Genomic DNA, 20,425 nt, shown 5'->3' with positions numbered 1-20,425 from the left:
TAAAGCAGTTCTCAAACCCAGAACTGTCTGTCGGCGGCGTCGAGAGCGACATTACCGGCCAATGATGTGTGGTGTCCCCCACAATCTCTAAAGGAAAAGAGGGTGCTGGTGAAACAGGCTGCTACACATGAGCAGCCTCATTGCACACGTGGGCCAGGGCCACCTGGAAGGCATTTAGAAACGTCTCAAACTCTCAAACACTAGTTCAAATGTGTAGCACCTGCCTCCAACCCACACCGCCTTCTCCATCGGATTTCCTCTTCCTCCTCTGAACAGAAGCCCGTGTGTGTCTGTTCACCGCTGCGTGAAAGCCAGAACCAGCTTTGTTTATAGCCAGCACGCACGGACAGAACCGAGACAGACAGGCTCTCTTGGTCTGACTGTGTGGAGAGGATGTCTTCACAACAGAAAGAGGCAAAGCAAACCAAAGCGGCTTGTTGACAGCAAACTAGAGCTTTTGTTTTAAAGAATTATTTATTTCATTTTATTTCTTCTTATTATTTTAATTCCTCACCAAAGAAAGACAGAAAGAAAGAGAGAGGGAACATGAGAAAGCAAGCCCCCAGGTCCAGAACTCGAATCACAGTCGGCCTTGTGGCAGTCCAGCACCTTAGCCACCGTGTCACCTGCTGACCCCAAACGACAGTTTTTTTTATTCAATTGAGATGGACAGCAATATGCTGCTCAAAAATTGGGAAAACTGGCTTAGTGTATTCTCTAGAACTTCTCCTGAATTTGAGACAGTCTTTTTGCTTTTATTTTTTATTTTTGTATTGGTCAGAAATATGTAAAAACCTGGTTTATCAAACCAGTTTTCCAACAAGTATTAGTCTATTATCTGACCCTTCTCTTCTTTCTGAGGTTGTATTTGGCTGCATGTAAATAAATCTACAGGAAGTTTCGATATTTGCAGCCATTGGCATTCAGAATCCTTTAAGCATCTTTTTAAAGCACACAACACAGATAAGAGGAATACATGTGTCACATGTGTCACGCGTGTTCCATGGCTCTGCCCCACTAATGCCACCACTCGGCATACTTCTCATTTATTGCTGTTACAGCCCAACCGACTTTAAATTCCTCATGGAACCCTTACTCACTGTACTAAACTGATCGCTATGAAAATCTACTGGTTATTAATCAGCCTATATTGTTTTTTTGAGTGGTTTTTGCTATAGGACACGTGCACTCGCCAGAAAGAGAGACAGTAAGTGAGAAATCACCACCCGGGGGGGGGGGGGGGCGCCACAAACACACTCCTACACCCCCCCCCGGGGGGGGGGTTGGCCACACCACAATCCCTTCTCCTCCATCCTCCTCTCGGAATCTTGGACATGCAGGTACATGCACCTGGCGTGAGTTTAAGTCACTGAGTCTGGGACTCGAACCACAGTTGACTACCTGGGAGTTCAGCACCATAGTCATTACGCCAACTGCTGGTCCTACGTTTTGTTTTTAATTGAGATCTCAGCAGGCTAGTGGAGTTTCCAAATGACAGTTCTGAGAGGCACGTCTGGGACCTCCAGGCTCCACCACAGAAGCTGAGCTCAGAAAGACTCTTCTCTGTGTGATGTCGGTCCTGTAGGAAGGGATGACTGGAATGCACGACACGGTCCCTCGTCCTGAGTCTCTCTGCCTTCCGAGGACTTCCTCGCTCCTTCGTTCTGAATGCCTGGTAACTAATGCATGCCCAGTAAACATGTAAACTTCCTAATGCTCAGGATGGCAGAGGATGACTTCAATCTAGACCAAGGAATCTGGGGGGAAATAAGAATATTTACATGGGGCCCAGCAGATGGCGTAAGGGTTACGTCGCTAGACTCCCACGTAATTGACCATGGTTTGGGTCCCAGACCCAGTGGCTTAAAACTCATGCCAGGTGCATGTGTGTGTGTGCCCAAAATCCCAAGAGGAGAATGTTAGAGAGGGGATTGTGGTATGGCCATCCTCTCTGGGAGGGTGATTTCTTACTTTCTGTTTCCCTGGCGAGCACGTACATCCCATAGCAAAAATCTCTCTTAAAAAAGAATCCTCTGCATGGTACAACTCACTGTGACTGTAAGAATGGCAGGGTTAGTGGGGTAAACAATTGGAACTGGAATATCAGTCTAATACAGGTAAACACCCCACAATCTACTCTTTCACTTAGATCTCTCCTGACTCATCAAGACCTGCCAGAACACCTGATGAAAAGCATTAGCCATACATAAGGAGGGTAGAGCAGATAAATTAAGTAGCACCACGAGGAAAGGACCGCCTCATCTTACAAAGCGCTAGACTACTGGGCAGTGCGTGAGGGATGGACATGCAGCTATAAACACATTCTGATGATTAATTACCTAAAAGAAAAAAATAGAAAATAGAAAGAATGAACAATGAAAAGACTGTAAAAAGAACCTGAAAGAAAACGTAGACAAAAAAAAAATACAGTCATGGAAATAAAAATAGTTCAGCAGATAGGCGAAACAGCAGATTCCAACAGAATCCGTTGAAAAGACAATCGTTGAAATGGAAGACAAATCTGAAGTTAGGGGCCAGCAGGTGGCAAGGTATCCCACATGGCCAACTGCAGTTTGAGTCCTGGACCTGGCAGCTTTCTTTCTTTCTTTCTCTTTCTCTCTCTCTCTTTCTTGCTTTCTCACTTTCTCTTTCTCTGTGTCTCTCTCTGGTGAGAGCATATGGCCTGTAGCAAAATATAATAATAATAATAATAAATCTGAAGGAGTCATTCAAATTCTAGCAGAGCCATAAATAGAGAGCAAACATAAAAGCACAAGGTGGGCCAACAGGTGGCGCGGAGGTTAAGGCAGCTGACCCCACATGGCCGACTCTGTGGTTTGGGTCCCAAGCCTGGTGGCTTGATAAACACTCCAGGGTCATGTGCATGCATCCCCAAAATCCTGAGAGAGGAACGGAGGAAAAGGGACTGCAGCATGGCCATCCCTCCAGGAGGGTAATCTCTCACTTTCCCTCTCTGTCTCCCTCTGCGTTTCACTCTGGTGAGCACATGTGCCCTCTAGCAAAAACAAAGAAACAAACAAAAAAAACAAAGAAACAAACAAAAAGCAGAAGAGTGAACCACAAAAAGAGGCAACGGAAGAAAAGGCAGAAGGACGTCTCGGGAGACCAGACCAGGGGAGTAGCCAACGGGAATAGCCAGAGAGTTAGTGATGGTCATTTCTCAAAATTGACAAAAACACAGATTCTTAGGTCTTACAAAGAAAACAAGTGTCAAGCAAGATAAATAAAAATAATTCCAACAAGAGGTGAAACTAGGCAACAATAACAAAACCTCGACGAGAACGACAGAAAAAAGGATGCCGTCATTTGCACAGGGAATCTGATGGCGGAATTTTAAGTCAGCACAGAAGAGACCAGAAACAACGAGCAGAAGCCTATCAAAATCCTTAAGGAAGATCATTACAAACCCAGAAATCTAGAGCTGTCTGAATTCAACACTGAGGGGTAAGTACAGACATGTTTATACGGAAAAACCTGGAAAAAGTTCCCCATCCACAGCTCCTACTCCAAGAGGCACTAAAGGGAGGTAAATGAAAGATGCTTGACACGAGAGGCCAAGGTGGTGGCGAAGAGGTGCAGACAGACCTATTAAGTAAATAAATAATTAAGTAAATAAGTTTGGTTATAAAAAAAAAATCACTAATTTTAGGATTTTGTACATATAAAATGAAAATATACTATCTATTTAGTCTTTAAAAAAAATTAGAACCATGGACAGAGATTTGAATGGAAGCATTGTGAAATCCTTGTTTATCTGGGTGAGGGGAAATATGTTTTTTTTTTTTTAAAGAATTATTTTATTTATTTATTTGTTTGTTTTAATTTGCCCAGTGGGAACCACAGAGAGTGAGAGAGGGAAAGTGAGAAAGCAAGCCACCAGGTCCGGGACTTGAACCAGGATCGGCCATGTGGGAGTGTCCAGTGCCTCAATCACCATGCCACCTCCTGGCTCCAGAAGGGAAATATGTTAAGAAGAGGGCCGGCAGGTGGTGTGGAGGTTAAGGCACCGTAGCCCACACGTCCAGCTTCACAGTCCTGGACCTGGCAACTTGAGAATTATGCCAGGTGCCTGTGCATGCCCAAAATCCCTAGAGGAGAATGAAGAAGGGATTGCGCCATGGCCATCCCCCATGGGAGGGTAATTTCTTACCTTCCCTCTCTCTCTGGCAAGCACACATGTTCTATGACAAAAAAAGAATACTCATAAAGTGTCTAAATATTGGGACCAGCAGATAGCACAGTAGTTACATTACTGGACTCCCGCATGGTCGATGGTAGTTCAAGTCCCAGGTCCAGTGGCTTGAAACTCATGCCAGGTTCATGTGCATGAGTGTCCAAAATTCCAAAAGGAGAATGGAGGAGAAGGGACTGCTGTGTGCCCATCTTCCCCGGGTGGTGATTTTTAACTTTCTGTCTCTCCGTTGAGCACACATGCCTATAGCAAAAATCTCTCTCTCAAATAAAAGAAAAATATCTAAAGGTTAACAGCTAAGAAAAAAACAGACATATACATTCAAAACCAACAGGAGGTGGTTTGAAAGGAACAAAGACAGTACCTAAGAAAGCTCAGTCTCACGGAAGGCAGGTGGAGGGAGCGTAGAGAATACATAGCACAGGGCCTGCATGTAGCTGAGGCCACCGGGAGGGCAGGTGGCCTGGCCTGCCCACTTTGGCGCTGGACGTAGCTTAACTTATTAATAGCAGGGCATGAAACAAAGCATCACGCCACACAGCAGCACGAGCTCACATCTGACTTTCAACTATTTTGAGGTGATGGAGGACAGCATCCTGAAAAGGGGTGAAAGAACAGACACTGGAACGGGGCCGGGGGGCATTGGAGTGGCAAGAACTCTCCATTTCCTCCAGGTAGCTCAACCAGAAGCAAACCAGCCAGAGGGGAGTTTCTCACAATCCCTACCTCTCTCAACCCCTGACACACACACGCAGAAACGAAGTTATTACTTCATTCTGGGAGACCGGCTCACGCTGGGGAACCATCAGTGTGACTAAAGCGGTTGTGCTAACGAGATGCACAACCACACTGCAGTTTACACGCCAGCTGCCCGCGTGCACCCCTCCGATTCACTGAGTAATCATTCGGCCAAAGCCACGCCTCCACACAGCACTCTGTGCTTCCAGGCTGACGGCAGCTCCTCTGTGGACCTTGGCTGCACCTGCTGCAGGCATGTGGATGCACAGACAGGCACTGCCCTGCAGTCTTTCTAGAAGCAGAGGTGCAGACATGAGGCTGTCCAGGAAAGGACATGGGAGACCTTTCAAGGGGAAACAATCTGGCCAGACCATGGAACATCCTCTGTGATGTACATGGCATTCGAGGAGATCCGTGGACCTCCTTACGGCCATATAAGGTTACCTCCAGGGGGCCAGCAGGAGGCGTGGTAGATGGCCGACCACGGTTTGAGTCCCAGACCTGGCAGCTTGCTTTCTCACTCTCTCTCTCTCTCTCTCTCGCTTGCTCTCTTTCTCCTCCTCATTCTGTCCCTCTCTGGTCAAGTTAAAATAAGTTAAATAAAATAATTCTTTTTTTAAAAAAAAGAGTCACCTCTCAAGTGAAACTAAGGGAGTGAAACAGTTGCCGGAATTACTCAGTCCCTAAAGGTACTCTGAGCGCACACTCTGCAAGTGCTGGGCGTCATGGGAAGTCAGGGGAGGAAGGACAAGGTCACCCCTGTCCTTCGAGAACCAAAGCCAATCCAGGATGCAGCGCACGGGCATTCACATCTGAGACGACCTTCTCTGCCTTTGTGTTTACCAACTAGTGGCCCACTTTGCACCAGATGCTGGACAGTGCAGGAAGTGTCGGGGTTCTCCAGGCACCGGGGAGGTTAAGATGTGGGATTTAAAATCAGTCCAATAATTCACAAAATAACGACCGACCCCAGATGGCTGAGACATCGACTCCACAATAAACTGCAAAACACCACCAAATTATCAGTTGGAAAAAGTGGATCTGGGAGCCAGCGATGGCGTGGAGGTTAAAGTGCTGGACTCTCACATGGCTGCCCACAGTTCGAGTCCCAGACCTGGCAGCTTGCTTGATCATTTTCCCCTCCTCTCACTCTGTCTCTCTGGTCAAATTAAAATAATAATAATAAATAATAATAACAAATAAAATTAACTGAGGAAATACTTTTTAAAAAAGGGGAGGAGGAATCTGCCCTGACCACAAAATAGTTAAGTTTGTATCCTGCCTCCCTCCCTCTGTCTCTACCGGTCAGAGTTTAAGGGAAAACCGAATGACAGCTCACAGAGGAGGTTATAGAGCAGATTTACTCATCGCATCATGTATTTTTTGACAAGTCATAATCGTGTATAATTATGGGATACAGAGTGATGGTTACTAAGTAGAATTTGTTATTACTCCACAACCATACCAACTCCGGGTACTACCTGATGCTTCCCGCCACCCTGCCTCCACTCTGGGATGGATACGGCTTCCAATCATTCATTCATTCATTCCCTCATACAAATAACATCACGAACATGAGTGAACCCAGTGGAAGAACTAGAACGTTATTCCCACCTCATACCTCCTGGTCCCCCCACCTTCATGGAGTTTGCAACTTTATAGTTACTAAATCTTTTCATCTTTTGGCCTCCAAACTAGGGGCCAGCCTGCGAATTGAAGGTCCGAAGCTTAAGTCGGAGCGTAAACTGGCTCTGCCGCTCAGAGCGCTGTGTAGTGCAGCGGCCTTTCTCGGTAAGACCTTCTCGAGGAAGCGGACTATCGGCTCACACCGTGCAGCTTCTCTCATCACAGATCAGATGCTGGAGAAGCCCCGAACCAGGCCACGTCTGAACGCCAAGTTGACCCTCAGAGCCCAGACTTTATGGTCGTTTAGAACCATGCCGCGAACCAGCACGGGAGCACAGGAGTGCTGGCCGCTCAGCTAGGAGGTACTGACCGGTGCAGTTGGCCTCGTCAGACCAGTCCCTGCAGTCGTTGTCCCCGTCGCACACCCAGGAGGAGCGGATGCACATGCCAGAGCTGCAGTTGTACTCGTCACTTCGGCACTGGTGCATTTCTGCAGGTGAGACCACAGACAGCGCTTCTCAGTTTCTGTCTCTACTGCCAGAACTCACAGGAGTAAAGATGAACACATCTCCACGGGTTATCCAGAGAGCATGGGCAGAGAAGGCACCAGAAATGGACAGTCTAGGGCCTAGGCTAGATCTAGGGTAGGTTCCAGTGAGATTGCTGCAAGTAGGTTATGATGTGCTGACACACTGATACCCCAAGACTCTTTTTTTGGAGGATTTTTGCCATGGTGCATGTGCACTCACCAGAGAGAGACAGAGACAGTGAGAGGGAAAGTGAGAAATCCCTCCCTGGAGGGAGAGCCACACCACAATCCCTGCTCTTCCATGCTACTCCTGGGATTTTTGGGCACACATGCACCCAGTATGGTTTTTAAGCTATCCAGTCCAGGACCCAAACCACAGTCAGGCATGTGGGAGTCCAGCAACGTAACTACTAGGTCATCTGATGGTCCCCCAGGTATTTCTAGACACTTACCAACCAGTGGTCCTCAGCAACAGAGAAAGCTTTATCTATTTAACCAAGTGCGCTCCACAGACATGATCCCTTTCTACACTTGCTGTGAGGGGAGGAAGATTTGAAAGCAGTAACTGAGACAGCTAGGGAGTAGAACTAGCAAGAAATGCAAAATGGCTAGAGACGCAGCCTGTGGTTTGAGAGGGAGGCGTGAGGCCTGTGTGTGCCGACCTCTGGGAGTTGCTCAGCTCAGGGAAAGTGGGGCCAGGGCTGCGTGTCCATAACGGAGAAAACACAGCCGGGGACTTCGTGTAGCAGGGCCCCAGGGGGTTGGTGTCTGTGCTGTTTCTACAAGGCCTGGTGCAAACATACCAGCACAGCTCAACAAAGACACGAAAGCAGGCTTTTCTGGCCAAGTCCTTCGTAGGCTCCAGGGAGATCATTAAAACAGAATGCTATGGTCTGAATTTATAAACAAAAGAAATTGGTTTCTCCTAAGTTTGGAGGCAGAGAAAATTCAAATGTTGAAAATTCATATATATGTTCCCATTTATTCCTATGTTAAAATTTAAAACTGGCATGTTGAGACGTAATCACTGATGTGACAGCATTAATAGGTGGGATCTTTTGGGATAATGACGTCATGAGGATGGAGCTCTCGCAAATGGGATTGGTGCTCTTACAAAAGGGACGAAGGAAGTACTCCCCACCTCTGCCCAGCAAGGACTCAGAGAGGAGGGCATCTGGGGAGATGGGCCCTCACCAGGTACCACATCAGCCTGTGTCTCGACGCAGACTAGGAGTAATCCGTTTCTGGTGAACAAATTGCTCAGTCTGAGGTATTTTGTTACAGGAACCCAGATGGACTGAAACGTGGAACTTTCATGTGGAATTTCAGAGAGGATCAGCAAATAGGCCCCAGGCAGCTGCCCTGGTTGCCGAATTCAAGAGACCGGCAGACTACAAAGGTGAAGAGGCAGGTACTTAAGAGGAAGGAGCCTGCACATTTATGAAGAGGGCCTGCATCCCAGGAGGGTCCTGACAGGATGGGGTGGCCTCCGGACAGGCTGAGAGCTCCAGGCAAGCCTACTGGGTGACCTGGATGACTGGAAACAGCCACCAGGGGGGGACTTCCTTGTCTGGAGCAGCACTAGCTGCACCCAACCATGCGAGCCAGCCGGGAGGAGTGAAAGCAGTTGTGAACCCCAAGGACGTGTTTCCTAGCACTCAATGAAGGAAAATTATGGACTAGAAACACAGACCCTCCGAGAGCTAGCTGGGGCTATTGTCTGTGAGAGAGGCCCGGGATGAGCTGTGAGTTCACTTGTGTTCATGTGAGTTCCAAGCAGCCCCTGCACCCCTCACTGCAGTCGCTGTGATCGATCGCCTCTCCTACACAAGTAGGCCCTGTCCATGTGCACAAGCACAGCGTGGCTGGACCTGCCCCCATGGACAGGGACGGAGCAGCTGTTAGGGCCATACCAACCCTCACCATGTCTGGGTCGGCGTCTGGTCTCTGTTCTCACTTCCCCTCGTGCCTGCGGCTCCTCGGCTCTGCCGCACTCTGCAGATTAGCCTAACGTCAGCCCCCGAGAGTCTGGGACCAGGGTCTGTAAACCTAGCTGGTCTCACGAAACCAACTCGGCGGGGTTGCACAACAGCGAGGGCCTGGGATTAGGAAAGAGCAGATGTGGTTTCCGTTCCTCTTCCTGACACCAGCCAACTGAGTGAGTTTCCTGACAACCAGAGACCTCAGTCACTGCATGTGGAAAGTCAACGGATGGAACTAGAGTCCCAAACCTTCGTCATAATTGTGACACACTTTACACACGAACGTGTCCACTCAGAAGGCAGGTGTCCGGTCAATGCCGGAGCGTCCGCTGACTTCCTCTGGAGGGTACTGAAGGACACTGGTTGAAACACAGTTTACAAACGCAAGGGCACAGACCTGCTCGGAGGCGAACCTCGTACTCACGCACGGGCGAGCCGGCCCTCTGCTGGCAGCCCTGAATCTACTCAGTGCTCTCCTTCCTGACTCAGTTCGACCTGGCCACAGCTCCTAGGTAAAGCTGGCTCTACTCCCCAGTTCTCAGACTAGAAAACACGGGCTGACCCAAGAGGGTGGTAGAGACGAGAGCTGGCTCCAGGCTCCATCTTTCCGACCATGAACCCAGCATCCTCTTAACTCCAGAGCAAGTGTTTCTAACGGAATTAAATCCTCACAGAAAAAAACAGCAAACAGGCTAAGAAGCCAACGGAGAGGGGGATGACCCAGCAGGGGTGCAGGTGGTCATCCAGATGGGCTGTCCTCACTCCTGCTACGTATAAGAAATCCTCCATGGGGCCAGCAGGTGGTGTGGTGGTGAAGGTGCTGAACTTCCACGCGGCCAACTCTACATTGCTGGACTCTCACATGGGCAACCATGGCTTGGAACTCACACTGGGCACGTGTGCATGCATGCGCAAGGTCTCAGAGGGAGAATAGAGGAAGGACTGCAGTGTGGCCATCCCTCCGGGGGCGCGATTTCTCACCTTCCCTCCCTCTCTGTTTCTCTCTCCCTGGCAAGCACATGTGCCCTAAGGCAAGCCTTTAAAAAAATAATAAAAAAGGAAGGAAAAAAAAAAATCACACCGGGTACATGAGTGTGCATGCCCAAAACTCCCAAGAGGAGAATGGAAGAAAAGGGACTGTGGTATGGCCATCCCTCCTGGGGGGTAATTTGTCATTTTCTGCCTCTCGGGCAAGTGTATGCTCTCTATAGCAAAAATCTCAAAAAAAAGAAAAAACCCGAAAAACAAAATCCTTTATTTCCAGCCCACTCCATGCCCCCCACCCAGGAGCACAGCTAGTGAACAAGCCTGACACCCTCCCTCCAGAACAGGATTTCTGAACATGGCGCCCCTTACCACAGTGACTCTCATCACTGTTGTCTCCACAGTCATCCTCGAGGTCACATTTATAGGACAGTGGGATACAAGTCCCAGACTCCTGACAACGGAACTGGGTGTCCAGGTCACAGACGGTGGTAGCTAAAACGAGAGAGGCAGAGGACACACTTGTTAGGCATAGTTAATTCCCCCCAGACAAAAACATAGCCCTGGAACACCGATGGAAAACTAGAAGGACGCTGACTTCAATGGTCACGACAGAAATTCATCCTAGACTTACAGAAGAAATAAAGCTGCATGAGAACCTGCAATTTACAACCCAGGGAGATAAGAGTGTATCCGTCCACAGCCAGCTTCCAGATCAGAACAGGCTGGGAACAGGGAGAAACCGTCATTTGCCCAGAAAGACAGTGGTGGGCTAGGTTCCCTCCTCAGATCCCTTTAGACACAAAGGTTTGCAAACAAGAAGATATCTTCCTTTAGTGAGAGAAAGGCCTTTATCTACAAAGCTACCATCAGGGAAGCCCGATTTCACACAAGACGCCGACACCTCTCTGATAGAAAAGAGCATGGAGGTAACTTCTCAAAATGCGCTGTCTGCAGGCAGTTGAGGTTGACTTTATTTTTTTGTTGTTGTTATACGGAGCAAGGTTCACCAGGGAGACAGAGAGAGGGAGAGAAAGTGAGGTCATACCCAGGGGGGTACAGCCACACGGCAATCCCTTCTCCATTCTCCTCTTGGAATTTTGGGCATGTCCACTAGGTCAGGGACTTGAACTGCAGTCGGCCATGTGGGAGTCTGCTCTAGACCGCTTCCTTGGGCAATTCACTTTAATCTTCCTGAGCCTCAGTTTCTTCAACGGTAACAGGTAGGTGAGGCCATGTGACCATGCACTTGTGACCACAGAAAGGCCAGATCTGGACCTTGTCCTACCACCTGACAGAAGGAGACTGTCTCCCTCCCCTGAATAGACTTCCTGGGATTAAGCACAATCCCTAGAACCAGGGAAAGACAGTCCGAGAAGGGCAGGAGGAAGGGAGCAGCCAAAGGGTTGGCACGGAAGGGACGGTTCGGCACGGCAGAATCCTGGGACGGAGGTGGGGTGCACCGTGGTGGCAGCACCGCTGTTCCACATGCCGGCAGCTATTATTTGAGGCTCCATTTCTTCTCTGTAATTGAGCTCGTGGTGGGAGGCAGGGGATGAATGCAAAATGACAAGACTGCAGGGGATTCGTGTCAAAACCCTGAGCGTCTGACAACCACCCAGCTGGAGGAGTCTGTTTAAAAGGGAGGAACGTGGCTGCCAACCTCCTCCCGGTCCCCTTCCCTTCCATGGCAGCTTCACTTAGCCCACGCAGCACCCAGTCATACCTGGCCCTCTCCTGCAGTCCAGCCTGTGCACAGGGCGCCTCTCCCCATCCCAATGAGCGCCCCTCTCCTCCATGGCGAGGGGCTCCCTTAGTAAGGCAAGTGCAGGGAAGGGCCATGTCGGCCACCTCAGATCCCAGACTAATCCTCATCTCACCTCTGCCCTAGTTGACATGTGGGGAGACCCAGGGGACAGTAGAGCAAAGCAGCGCTTGGGGTTCAGGACAGTGGGTTCCTGCAGACTTTCACTCCAACCAGGGAGAGGGCAGGGCCAGCTCCAACCTCAGCAAGGGCTGGAGCTCAAACTGCATGAAAACTGAGGCTGAGGCCACAGCAGAGCTGGGAGGCTGGTGGGAGGACAGCGCTAAGGGCTGCAGGCTCCCCAGTAGAAGGGCCAATATGGGGACCAGCAGTTAGTGTAATGGCTCTATCGCTGTACTCCCATGTAGCTGACTGCGGTTCGAGTCCCAGACCAGTGGCTTAAACTCATGCTGGGCGCATGTGCGTGCGTGCCCAAGATCCCGAGAGGAGAATGGAGGAGAAGGAATTCTGGCGTGGCCATCCCCCGGGGGGGGGGGTAATTTCTCACTTTCTGTCTGTCTGTCTCTCTCTGTCTTTCTGGCAAGTGCATGCGCCCTATAGCAAAATCCTCTCAAAAAAAGGGGGGGGCAATATAAAGAGGCAGCCTGTCCATCTAAGAGAAGCCACACTTGAAGGCACGGGGAGGAATGCTGCTCAGATCCACTGGACACAAGGTCACCTAGTCTGCTCCTCTTGTCCCACTGCACCTCATTCTGTCTGAGCAGTTCTCTTGCAAATCGCTCCTTCTTAGAAGCACCTCCACTGCCACCCTGGGGGTGGGGCACTAAGCTCCCTCCCTTACCTGCTTCAGATCTGTTAAGGAGCAGTCAAGTTATGAAAGAGCTCTGGCTGTTCCCCACCAGTGCCACACCTTCCTTAGACTGGCAGAGAGAGGGCTTTACTGTGTCCTCTTTGCAGAAAAACCAGACAGACACTGAAGCCCTCGTGCTTTCTTTCCCAAACCTGCCACTGGGTAACCTCTTATCCCTGGGTGTGAGAGGCAAACACTGAAGCCGAGGAAATAACGAAGGAAAGGCTTCAGAAATAACCTCCAGGGAGCCACAAGGGCCGAGGGCCGGCGTGGAGCCCTGCGGGGCCCGGGTGAACTTAATGAGTTGAAACCCCTGATGGCGCTTTCTGGGTGAAGCAGATAGGGACCTGGCACAGGCTCCACGGGTGACCTGGAGCTGTTAATCTGTCTTTATGGTGCAAAATGGAAAGGGAGCCTCTGGGTGGCCCAAGGTAAAATGATCAGGAGAGGCCTCCTGCTGTGGTTGCTGGCTTCATCTCTGGTTCGTCTCCACCCCATCCACGCCACCCCCTGCTCAGCCTTTCACAGGCAGAGCTGTGTCCTGTGACTCAGTGGTTCTCGGCTGCTCCTCTGGTCAGGTCCATATGGCCCTTGCTGACCGGGACCCTGGCCATCCAGCCTCCCTCACCTCACCTCTCCTGCCCTCCCAGGTCTTGGGGACCAGCTTCCTGCCCGTGCTGCATCCACCCCGAGCCCTGGCGAACTCACACTTCAGGGCCAACGACCCTCTGCCTGCTTCCCCTGCTCAGCTCTCCTCACACCCCTCAGGGCTCTTCGTGAGCACCGGCCACGATCCACCTTGGCGCCCACCTCCACGCCCGCGGGCTTCTCCGTCATGGCACCCCTGCTCGGCTGCAGCTGCCTGTCCCCTTCTCTGACTCCCCTCAGCTGTAAACTCCCCACGTCCCCCTTGATCATCACTACACCCCTGAGCCCGACACAGGCCTGGAACAGACTGCGCTCGCCAAGTACTTTAAAAAAGAATTATTTAATTTATTATTATTATTATTTTTAATTTGACTACAGAGAGAGAGGGAAAGTGAGAAATCAAGCTGCCAGGTCCAGGACTCGAACACCAGTCAACCACTGGGAATCCAAAGCCTTTAACCTCCACACCACCTTCCAGCCCCTCGACGAGTACTAAGTGACTGCGTGACTAACCAAAGGGCAAAGTTTCTCTTGATAGAATGAGGTCAAAGCTATTAGAAAGTGAAGAAAAGATAGCTAAAATTTGTGGCCAAGGGCCAGCCAGGTGGCATGGTGATTAAGGTACTGGACTCTCACATGGCGAACCACAGTTCAAGTCCCAGACCTGGCAGCTTACTTTCACTTTCTGTCCCTCTCTGTTTCCTTCTGGTGACTGTAGCAAATTAAAAATAATAATAATAAATAAATAAAATTAAATAAGTAATTCTTTTTAAAAATGCGTGGCTACTAAAGTATTCATGATCAATAGTTTATTGTTCTTCAAATCCTGCTAAATAGATCCATGCACCTTAGTAGTTAGACCTTAAATATCAGTCAAAGATGGCAAGCATACCAACGGCCCTATAGTCTATGCCAAACCACACATCCCTCATCCATTAAAACCACCACTGGGGCCAGCAGGTGACATGGTGGTTAAGGCACTGGACTCTCACATGGCCTACCGCAGTTCGAGTTCTGGACCGGGCAGCTTGCTTTCTCACTTTCTCACCTTCTCTCTCTGGTGAGTTAATAATAATAAATAAAATTAAATAAAATAACTCTTAAGCAATAAATAAATAAACATAAAAACTACCTCTCAGCCTGGCAAGCAGCGACATCAATACTGGAGTGGCATACGAGGGAGCCCCTGTTTCCACGCTGAGGCCCCTGAATGGTGAGTGTACAGCCACTGCCCCCAGTCAGTCACGGCATGAGCGTGCTAGGCCGGGTGAGAGCCGGCTGCCCCGTCAGTTCAGCCTCAGCTGGGCCATGCTTATTTATAAATCTCTTGTAACGAGCACGCAGCCCCAGTGGTATTCTCTTAAAAAATAAAAATATATATCTAATATCAAATAACAGTACAGATCTAACATAGACCTTATGTCAGTCCCTGCCTTATGACGGTGAATGTACAACTGTCCAGTTACACCGGTTTACGAGGACGGACCTCTGCGGCACGTTGAGGGGCACCTGGACGGACGATGGCTTCACTTACGATGTCTGGCTCTGGGATGGATTGATCAAGGCGTGAAGTGCATTTTCAACCCTCGGTGCTTTTGATTTACCCCGAATCTCCTGGGACCCAAGGCCATTGCAGGCAGAGAAGTGTTGTACATGGAGGTGTGCCGGCGTAGGTGGCAGCACCGGCAACGGGTGGCCTTCACGCTGGACCACAGACCCCCCTGCCCAGGAAGTGCCGACCAGCCTTCCAAACAACAGGCCGGCTCGACGCCGACCCCGGGGCCGCGCGGGACTCACGGCAGTTCCTCTCGTCGCTCAGGTCCCCGCAGTCGTTGTCGAAGTCGCACCACCAGATGCTGTTGATGCAGTTCCCGTTGCTGCAGCGGTACTGGCTGCGCAGGCAGGTGTTCTCTGAGCGGCAGGGGCCGGCCGGGGAGGAAATGAAACTGGTATTACTCTGGCTGCTCTTCTGCAGAACTTTCTGTTTTCTTGATTTTCCATTTCCCTTTCTCAAATAATGGCCTTAGATGTTGCAGGGGGAGGGCTACAGGGGCAGAGATGGTGAAGGGGAGGTTTACAGGGGCAGAGATGGGTAGGGGAGCTGCAGGGGCAGAGATGGTGAAGAGGAGGTCTGCAGGGGCAGAGATGGGGAGGGGAGCTGCAGGGGCAGAGATGGTGAAGAGGAGGTCTGCAGGGGCAGAGATGAGCGGGTCTGCAGGGGCAGAGATGAGCGGGTCTGCGGGGGCAGAGATGGGGAGGGGGAGGGCTGCAGAAGCAGGGGAGGGTGGGCTGCAGGGGCAGAGACATCTATGGGAGATGCCTTTTTAACTAAATATGACAGGACAAGGGGCAGGCTTGGAGGAAGGTTCAGAGGTGGTTATGATGACACCAGTTGTGTATATTAGGTAGCAAATACACATTTTATACATCTATGGATAAAAATATAAAATATTATATATATAGTACATGCTATGTACATGTAACATATGCATATGTATAGTTATACATATGTATACAAGATTTACATAATATGTAATTTATATAAATATGTAACTTATAAATACATAAATACGTATACTATGTAATTTACAAATACATAAAATTTGTTTAAAATATATTGGGTCTATTAGATAGCAAATACAAATTCTATATGTATACATAAAATATCTAAAATACATTGTATTCACATGGGTATATATGTAATACACTATATCCATATATACATGTATTTCCATAAATTGAATATATACAGATATTTTCTCTTTTCACTCTGAATTTTTTCTTTCTTCCGGTTTCTCTAAGGCAAGGAGTTACAATCTTTAAAAAAGAGAAGTCTTGTTTCGTACTCTGGGTCAAGGACATGTGACAACTGGCCTCTTGTTTGGATAATCAGAGGCCCTGGATGGGGAACATGGAGAAGCCTTCTCCCCTTCTCTTGGAATTTACTGCTGACCCTGTTTCTTTCCAAATAACTTCAAGATGGCATTCAGGGCTGGAAGAAAGTCTCCTGTGTCCCTAAGAAAGGAGGGCTCCTCGCTCTCCCACGGGCGTTTCTTAAGGAAGACGGACGATAAGGCTCCCATTGTGTCTGTCCCTGCCCTGGCTCAGGCTGCTGTGCAAAGCGAGGTTAGGATTACAAAGTAACTACGACCCTAAGACCAGGGGAAGCGGAGTCCTAGCCATCAATCCAGGCACTGTCCTGCAAGGCCCCTTCCAGGGGTTCTGCCTCACTCAACAAAAACATTGGCTGGGGACTGGGGCAGTGGTAAGGGTGGAAATCAGACAAGAAAAAAAGTTCAAGAGGTTTTCAGAGGAAAAAAACCCTGAAATCCATGTATTCGAATTCGAAGGGGAAGAAGGGGGGAGGCTGCTACAGGTAGTAAGTCACAGCTTAGAGTTCAAGGTCCAAACCCCCTTGGCAAACGCTGGTCTCAAAGTTCAGCGCGTGCTAGGCCAGGGTCTCAGGGGGCCCAAGGGCCAGGGGCTGGAGAACTGCTGGGTGGGCGTAGATCAACATCAAAGGAGTCAGAGAGGCTCTTTCCCCAAGTCGCCTCAGTCCAGAAGGGGAGAGCCGGGGTGTGAGGGGTGCGGAAGGAGAGTGGGAAGGAGGGCAGACCCTGAAGAAGGCTGCATCCTCCGATACTGAACGACAGCAGAGTCGCTGCTTTTCCATGAACGGCTAGACCTAGGCTGAATGAGGATGGAAGTACTGCCGGCCTGAGAAGCCAAGTCAGGACGCCCGTAAGTACCTAGTGCATTCGAGCTGGCCCCACGGCCAAATGGTTAAGGAAGCTGAATCCCACATGGCCGAATGCAGGTCAAATCCCAACCCCGGTGGCTTGAAAAACATGCCAGGCATCTGTGCGAGCATGCCGAAAGTCCTGACAGGATGGAGAAACGGGGAAAAAGGGACTGCGGCATGACAGGGGTGCTTTTCCCTCTCTGTCTCTCCCTGGCAAGTGCACGTGCCTTCTGGCCTTAAAAAGAGAAAGAAAAAAGTAAAAAGTTACCTAGTCTTGGTTTTTACTTGGGACTTACTATTATTTATTTATTTTTTTCTTTTGAAGAGAGATTTCTGCTTTAGGGCGAGTGCACTTGCCAGAGAGACAGAGAAACAAAGAGACGGAAAGTGAGAAATCATCCCCTGCAGGGGATGGTCATGCCACAATCCCTTCTCCTCCATTCTCCTCTCAGGATCTTGGGCATGCACGCACATGCACCTGGTGTGAGTTTAAGCCACCGGGTCTGGGACTCGAACCACAGTCGACTACACGGGAGTCCAGCGACATAGCCATTACACTAACTGCTGGTCCCTTTACTTGGGACTTCTTATGATAACTCAGAAAGGTTGGGGACAGTAGAGCACTGTGAGAGAGATGCACGGAAGGGAAGGTGAGCGTGGGAGGAAAAGATAAAGGACATACCTTCTTTGACACAGGTGCTGTTCTTCAGCTGATAGCCCTGCGGGCAGTCGCACATCAAGTCCCCGGAGGGCAGGACGCTGCTGGACACGCCTTCCGGACAGCGGCAGCTTCTGCTGTTGTTGGCCATGGGCAGGCACAGCAGGCTGCAGGGTCTGGGCACACAGGCATTGCTCCCTGGGGAGAGGACAGACGCAGTGCCACCACGGTCAGCACAGCACGAGGAGGCATGGGACAGAATGAGACCCATCGGACACCTCATCTGACAGACGTGACACAGCAAGCTCAGAAAAGTGGCTTGGGGGTGGACGGTGGTGCTCAGCCAGGCTGAGCCACAGGAAGGGTCCCAATCTAGGTCTGGAGACCTACATGAACATACTGGGCACACGTGTCCCCTTGAATGGCTGAAGCTGGGGGAGGGGGGGATCAAGTGCCAGGGCCCTGCTGGAGATCTCTCAATCTCTCTTTCTCTCACGGAAGGAAGGAATAAACAAACAGAACAATAAAAACAGTAAAGTGGTGAGCTTTAGGGTCCCTTCTGAGCTGGCACGCTCTGCTGAGGGCCCTGGGCAAGGGCCTGACCCACAAGGCCATGGCCTAGCCTTGCCTCCTGGCCTCAGCTACGACAGAATGCCCCGAACCACGCCACGCCTCAGCCGCCCCCTTCCCTCACCCAGAGAATCCACAACTGGGTACACAAAAGTCAAGTGCACAGCCAGGGAGCCGGTGCCGGGAGCAGGACTGCAGAGCACGGGTTTGGCAAGCCAGGCCCTCGCCAGAGGAGAGCCGTGGAGGAGCAGCTCCAGTGCACAGATGGGGTCAGTTTACACAGTCAGGAGCCTGAGGCACACTAGGGGCAAAACAGGGGGCAGCCCTAGGAACCAGGGCGAGAAAGAGAGGGAGAGGAAGAAAGAAGGAAAGAGAGAGGGAAAGGGAGGGTGGTCTTTGCCTTCCCAGCTCCAGTCCCCATAAGTCTCAGCTATTCCCATCTTTGGGTTCCTCGTGTTTCCCTTTCTTCTTTCAATGACACTTTTCGCTTGAGCTAACTTCAGTGGGTTTTTATTCCTTAGACTGCCAAAGCCCTTCTAGGACCTCAGAGGAATGGCAGGGCCAGGACAGAACTTCCAGTTTCTCTTCTAAATTCCTTTGTGCCAAAGCACTCTGAAGAGCTAAGTGAGGAAGTGACCAGGGCGCTCAGCCACTGCCCAGCAGTTACCCACAAGAGGGTTATTGCCAGTCTGGTCTCAAGTTCAGCTGCCCAGAGAGAACAGCGGGTGTCCATGAAACCCATCGCTGCCCTGTGAGAGAGGGTCCCTGTGGACGGACAGAGATGGCAAAGGTGCTTCTGTCCCCCTCATCTCTCCGAGACAGGGGAGCAGATGCATGAACTATTCTGTAACAGCTGGTACTATGACCTGACTACGGAGTCGCACAGAAGCCACAGGGGGCTGACTCAGGGGCGCAACAGGAACGTGCTGGGCAAGGGATGCTGGATCCACATGCAGGACCAGGGTTCTGTTCCCCAGCCACCTTGCCCAAGCTGGGCACAGGTGCCCACAATCTTGACTGGCCGGGAAGGCTGGAGAGATCATGGCATGAGACCCCATGGAGGGTCTGGCTTTCTATCTGTCTGTCTGGCTTTCTTTCTGTCTGTGTGGCTTGCTTTCGTTTTCTCTGTCTCTCATGAATGAAAGAAACAGATATGAAAGAAAAGCCACAGAAATTGTGGAATGTATATTTTGCTCTTTTGCCTATGACTATTAATCAAGAAAATGGGAAAAATATGGGGCTCGCAGGTGGCATGGTAGTTAAGGTGCTGGACCCCACATGGCTAAGCCCATGGTTCAAGACCTGGACCTGGTGGTTTATAAAACACTCCGGGAGCACGTGCATGTGTGCCCCAAACCCCAAGAGGAAAATGGAGGAGAGGGAGTTGTAGCATGTCCTTCCCCACTGGGGGTGATTTCTCACTTCCTCTCTCTTTCTTTGTTTCTCTCTCTCTCTCTGGTGAGCACATGTGCCCTATGGCCAAAAAGAAAAAATAAATAAATCTTAAAAACAATATCTTTTTAAAATTTTTTTTAAACTGGGAAAAATAAGTACAAGAATTCTGATAAACTGCACTGACGACTTCGCGGTTGTGCAGCCTTATGGACAGAGACCCTGCCCCAGCCCCAGCCACGTGACTGGTTTGCTTTCAGCCAAGCTTTGGGCTGACTCGTGCCCATCCTGGCCTGCAGGCTGGAAACTCATTCCGGACCTGGGTGACCATACCGCTTGGGGAACTGTGGGCGTGTGGGCGTCCCATCTGGTTTTAACCGGCATCACAAATAAAAAGAAGAACCACAATGAGACAGTAGCAGTGCTGTTCCGATGACGAAGACGAGAGGGAGCGGCATTCGCAAACAGATACAGCATAGACACGGGAGAGAAGCTGCGCAGATAACTCAGCCCTCGCGGTTCAGTTCCGCAGAACACCCAGCCAGCCTGTGCAGAGCCCGGGCACCAGCTCCTTGCCGTGAACTGGGGCACGGGCTGCTCCTTGAATTCAAAGACACAAGTCAGCAGCTCCAGGAGGGAGCGCAGAACTGACCCAGAGCCACAACCAACAAAAACAACTTGTAATGGTTCTGGGACATGTCCTTTGTACTCAAAGACGGCGTATCACT

General features: G+C 50.2%; 1 protein-coding gene across 3 annotated transcripts in view; it reads right to left on the bottom strand.

The window, feature by feature from the left end:
• Positions 1-20,425, bottom strand: part of SORL1 (sortilin related receptor 1) — a 226,472-nt gene that overhangs the window by 55,615 nt on the left and 150,432 nt on the right. For all 3 annotated transcript variants that reach the window (XM_006148800.3, XM_027771985.1, XM_027771986.1), the window contains exons 22-25: positions 17,760-17,933; positions 15,133-15,246; positions 10,445-10,567; positions 6,948-7,067 (exon numbers count right to left, since the gene is read on the bottom strand). In XM_006148800.3, the coding sequence (XP_006148862.1) occupies positions 6,948-7,067; positions 10,445-10,567; positions 15,133-15,246; positions 17,760-17,933 (531 nt within the window). The remainder of the gene's footprint in view (positions 1-6,947; positions 7,068-10,444; positions 10,568-15,132; positions 15,247-17,759; positions 17,934-20,425) is intronic.

The sequence above is a fragment of the Tupaia chinensis genome, unplaced genomic scaffold, assembly GCF_000334495.1.
Source record: "Tupaia chinensis unplaced genomic scaffold, TupChi_1.0 Scaffold000247_1, whole genome shotgun sequence".
NCBI lineage: Eukaryota > Metazoa > Chordata > Mammalia > Scandentia > Tupaiidae > Tupaia > Tupaia belangeri.
This window is presented reverse-complemented; position numbering and strand designations above follow the sequence as displayed.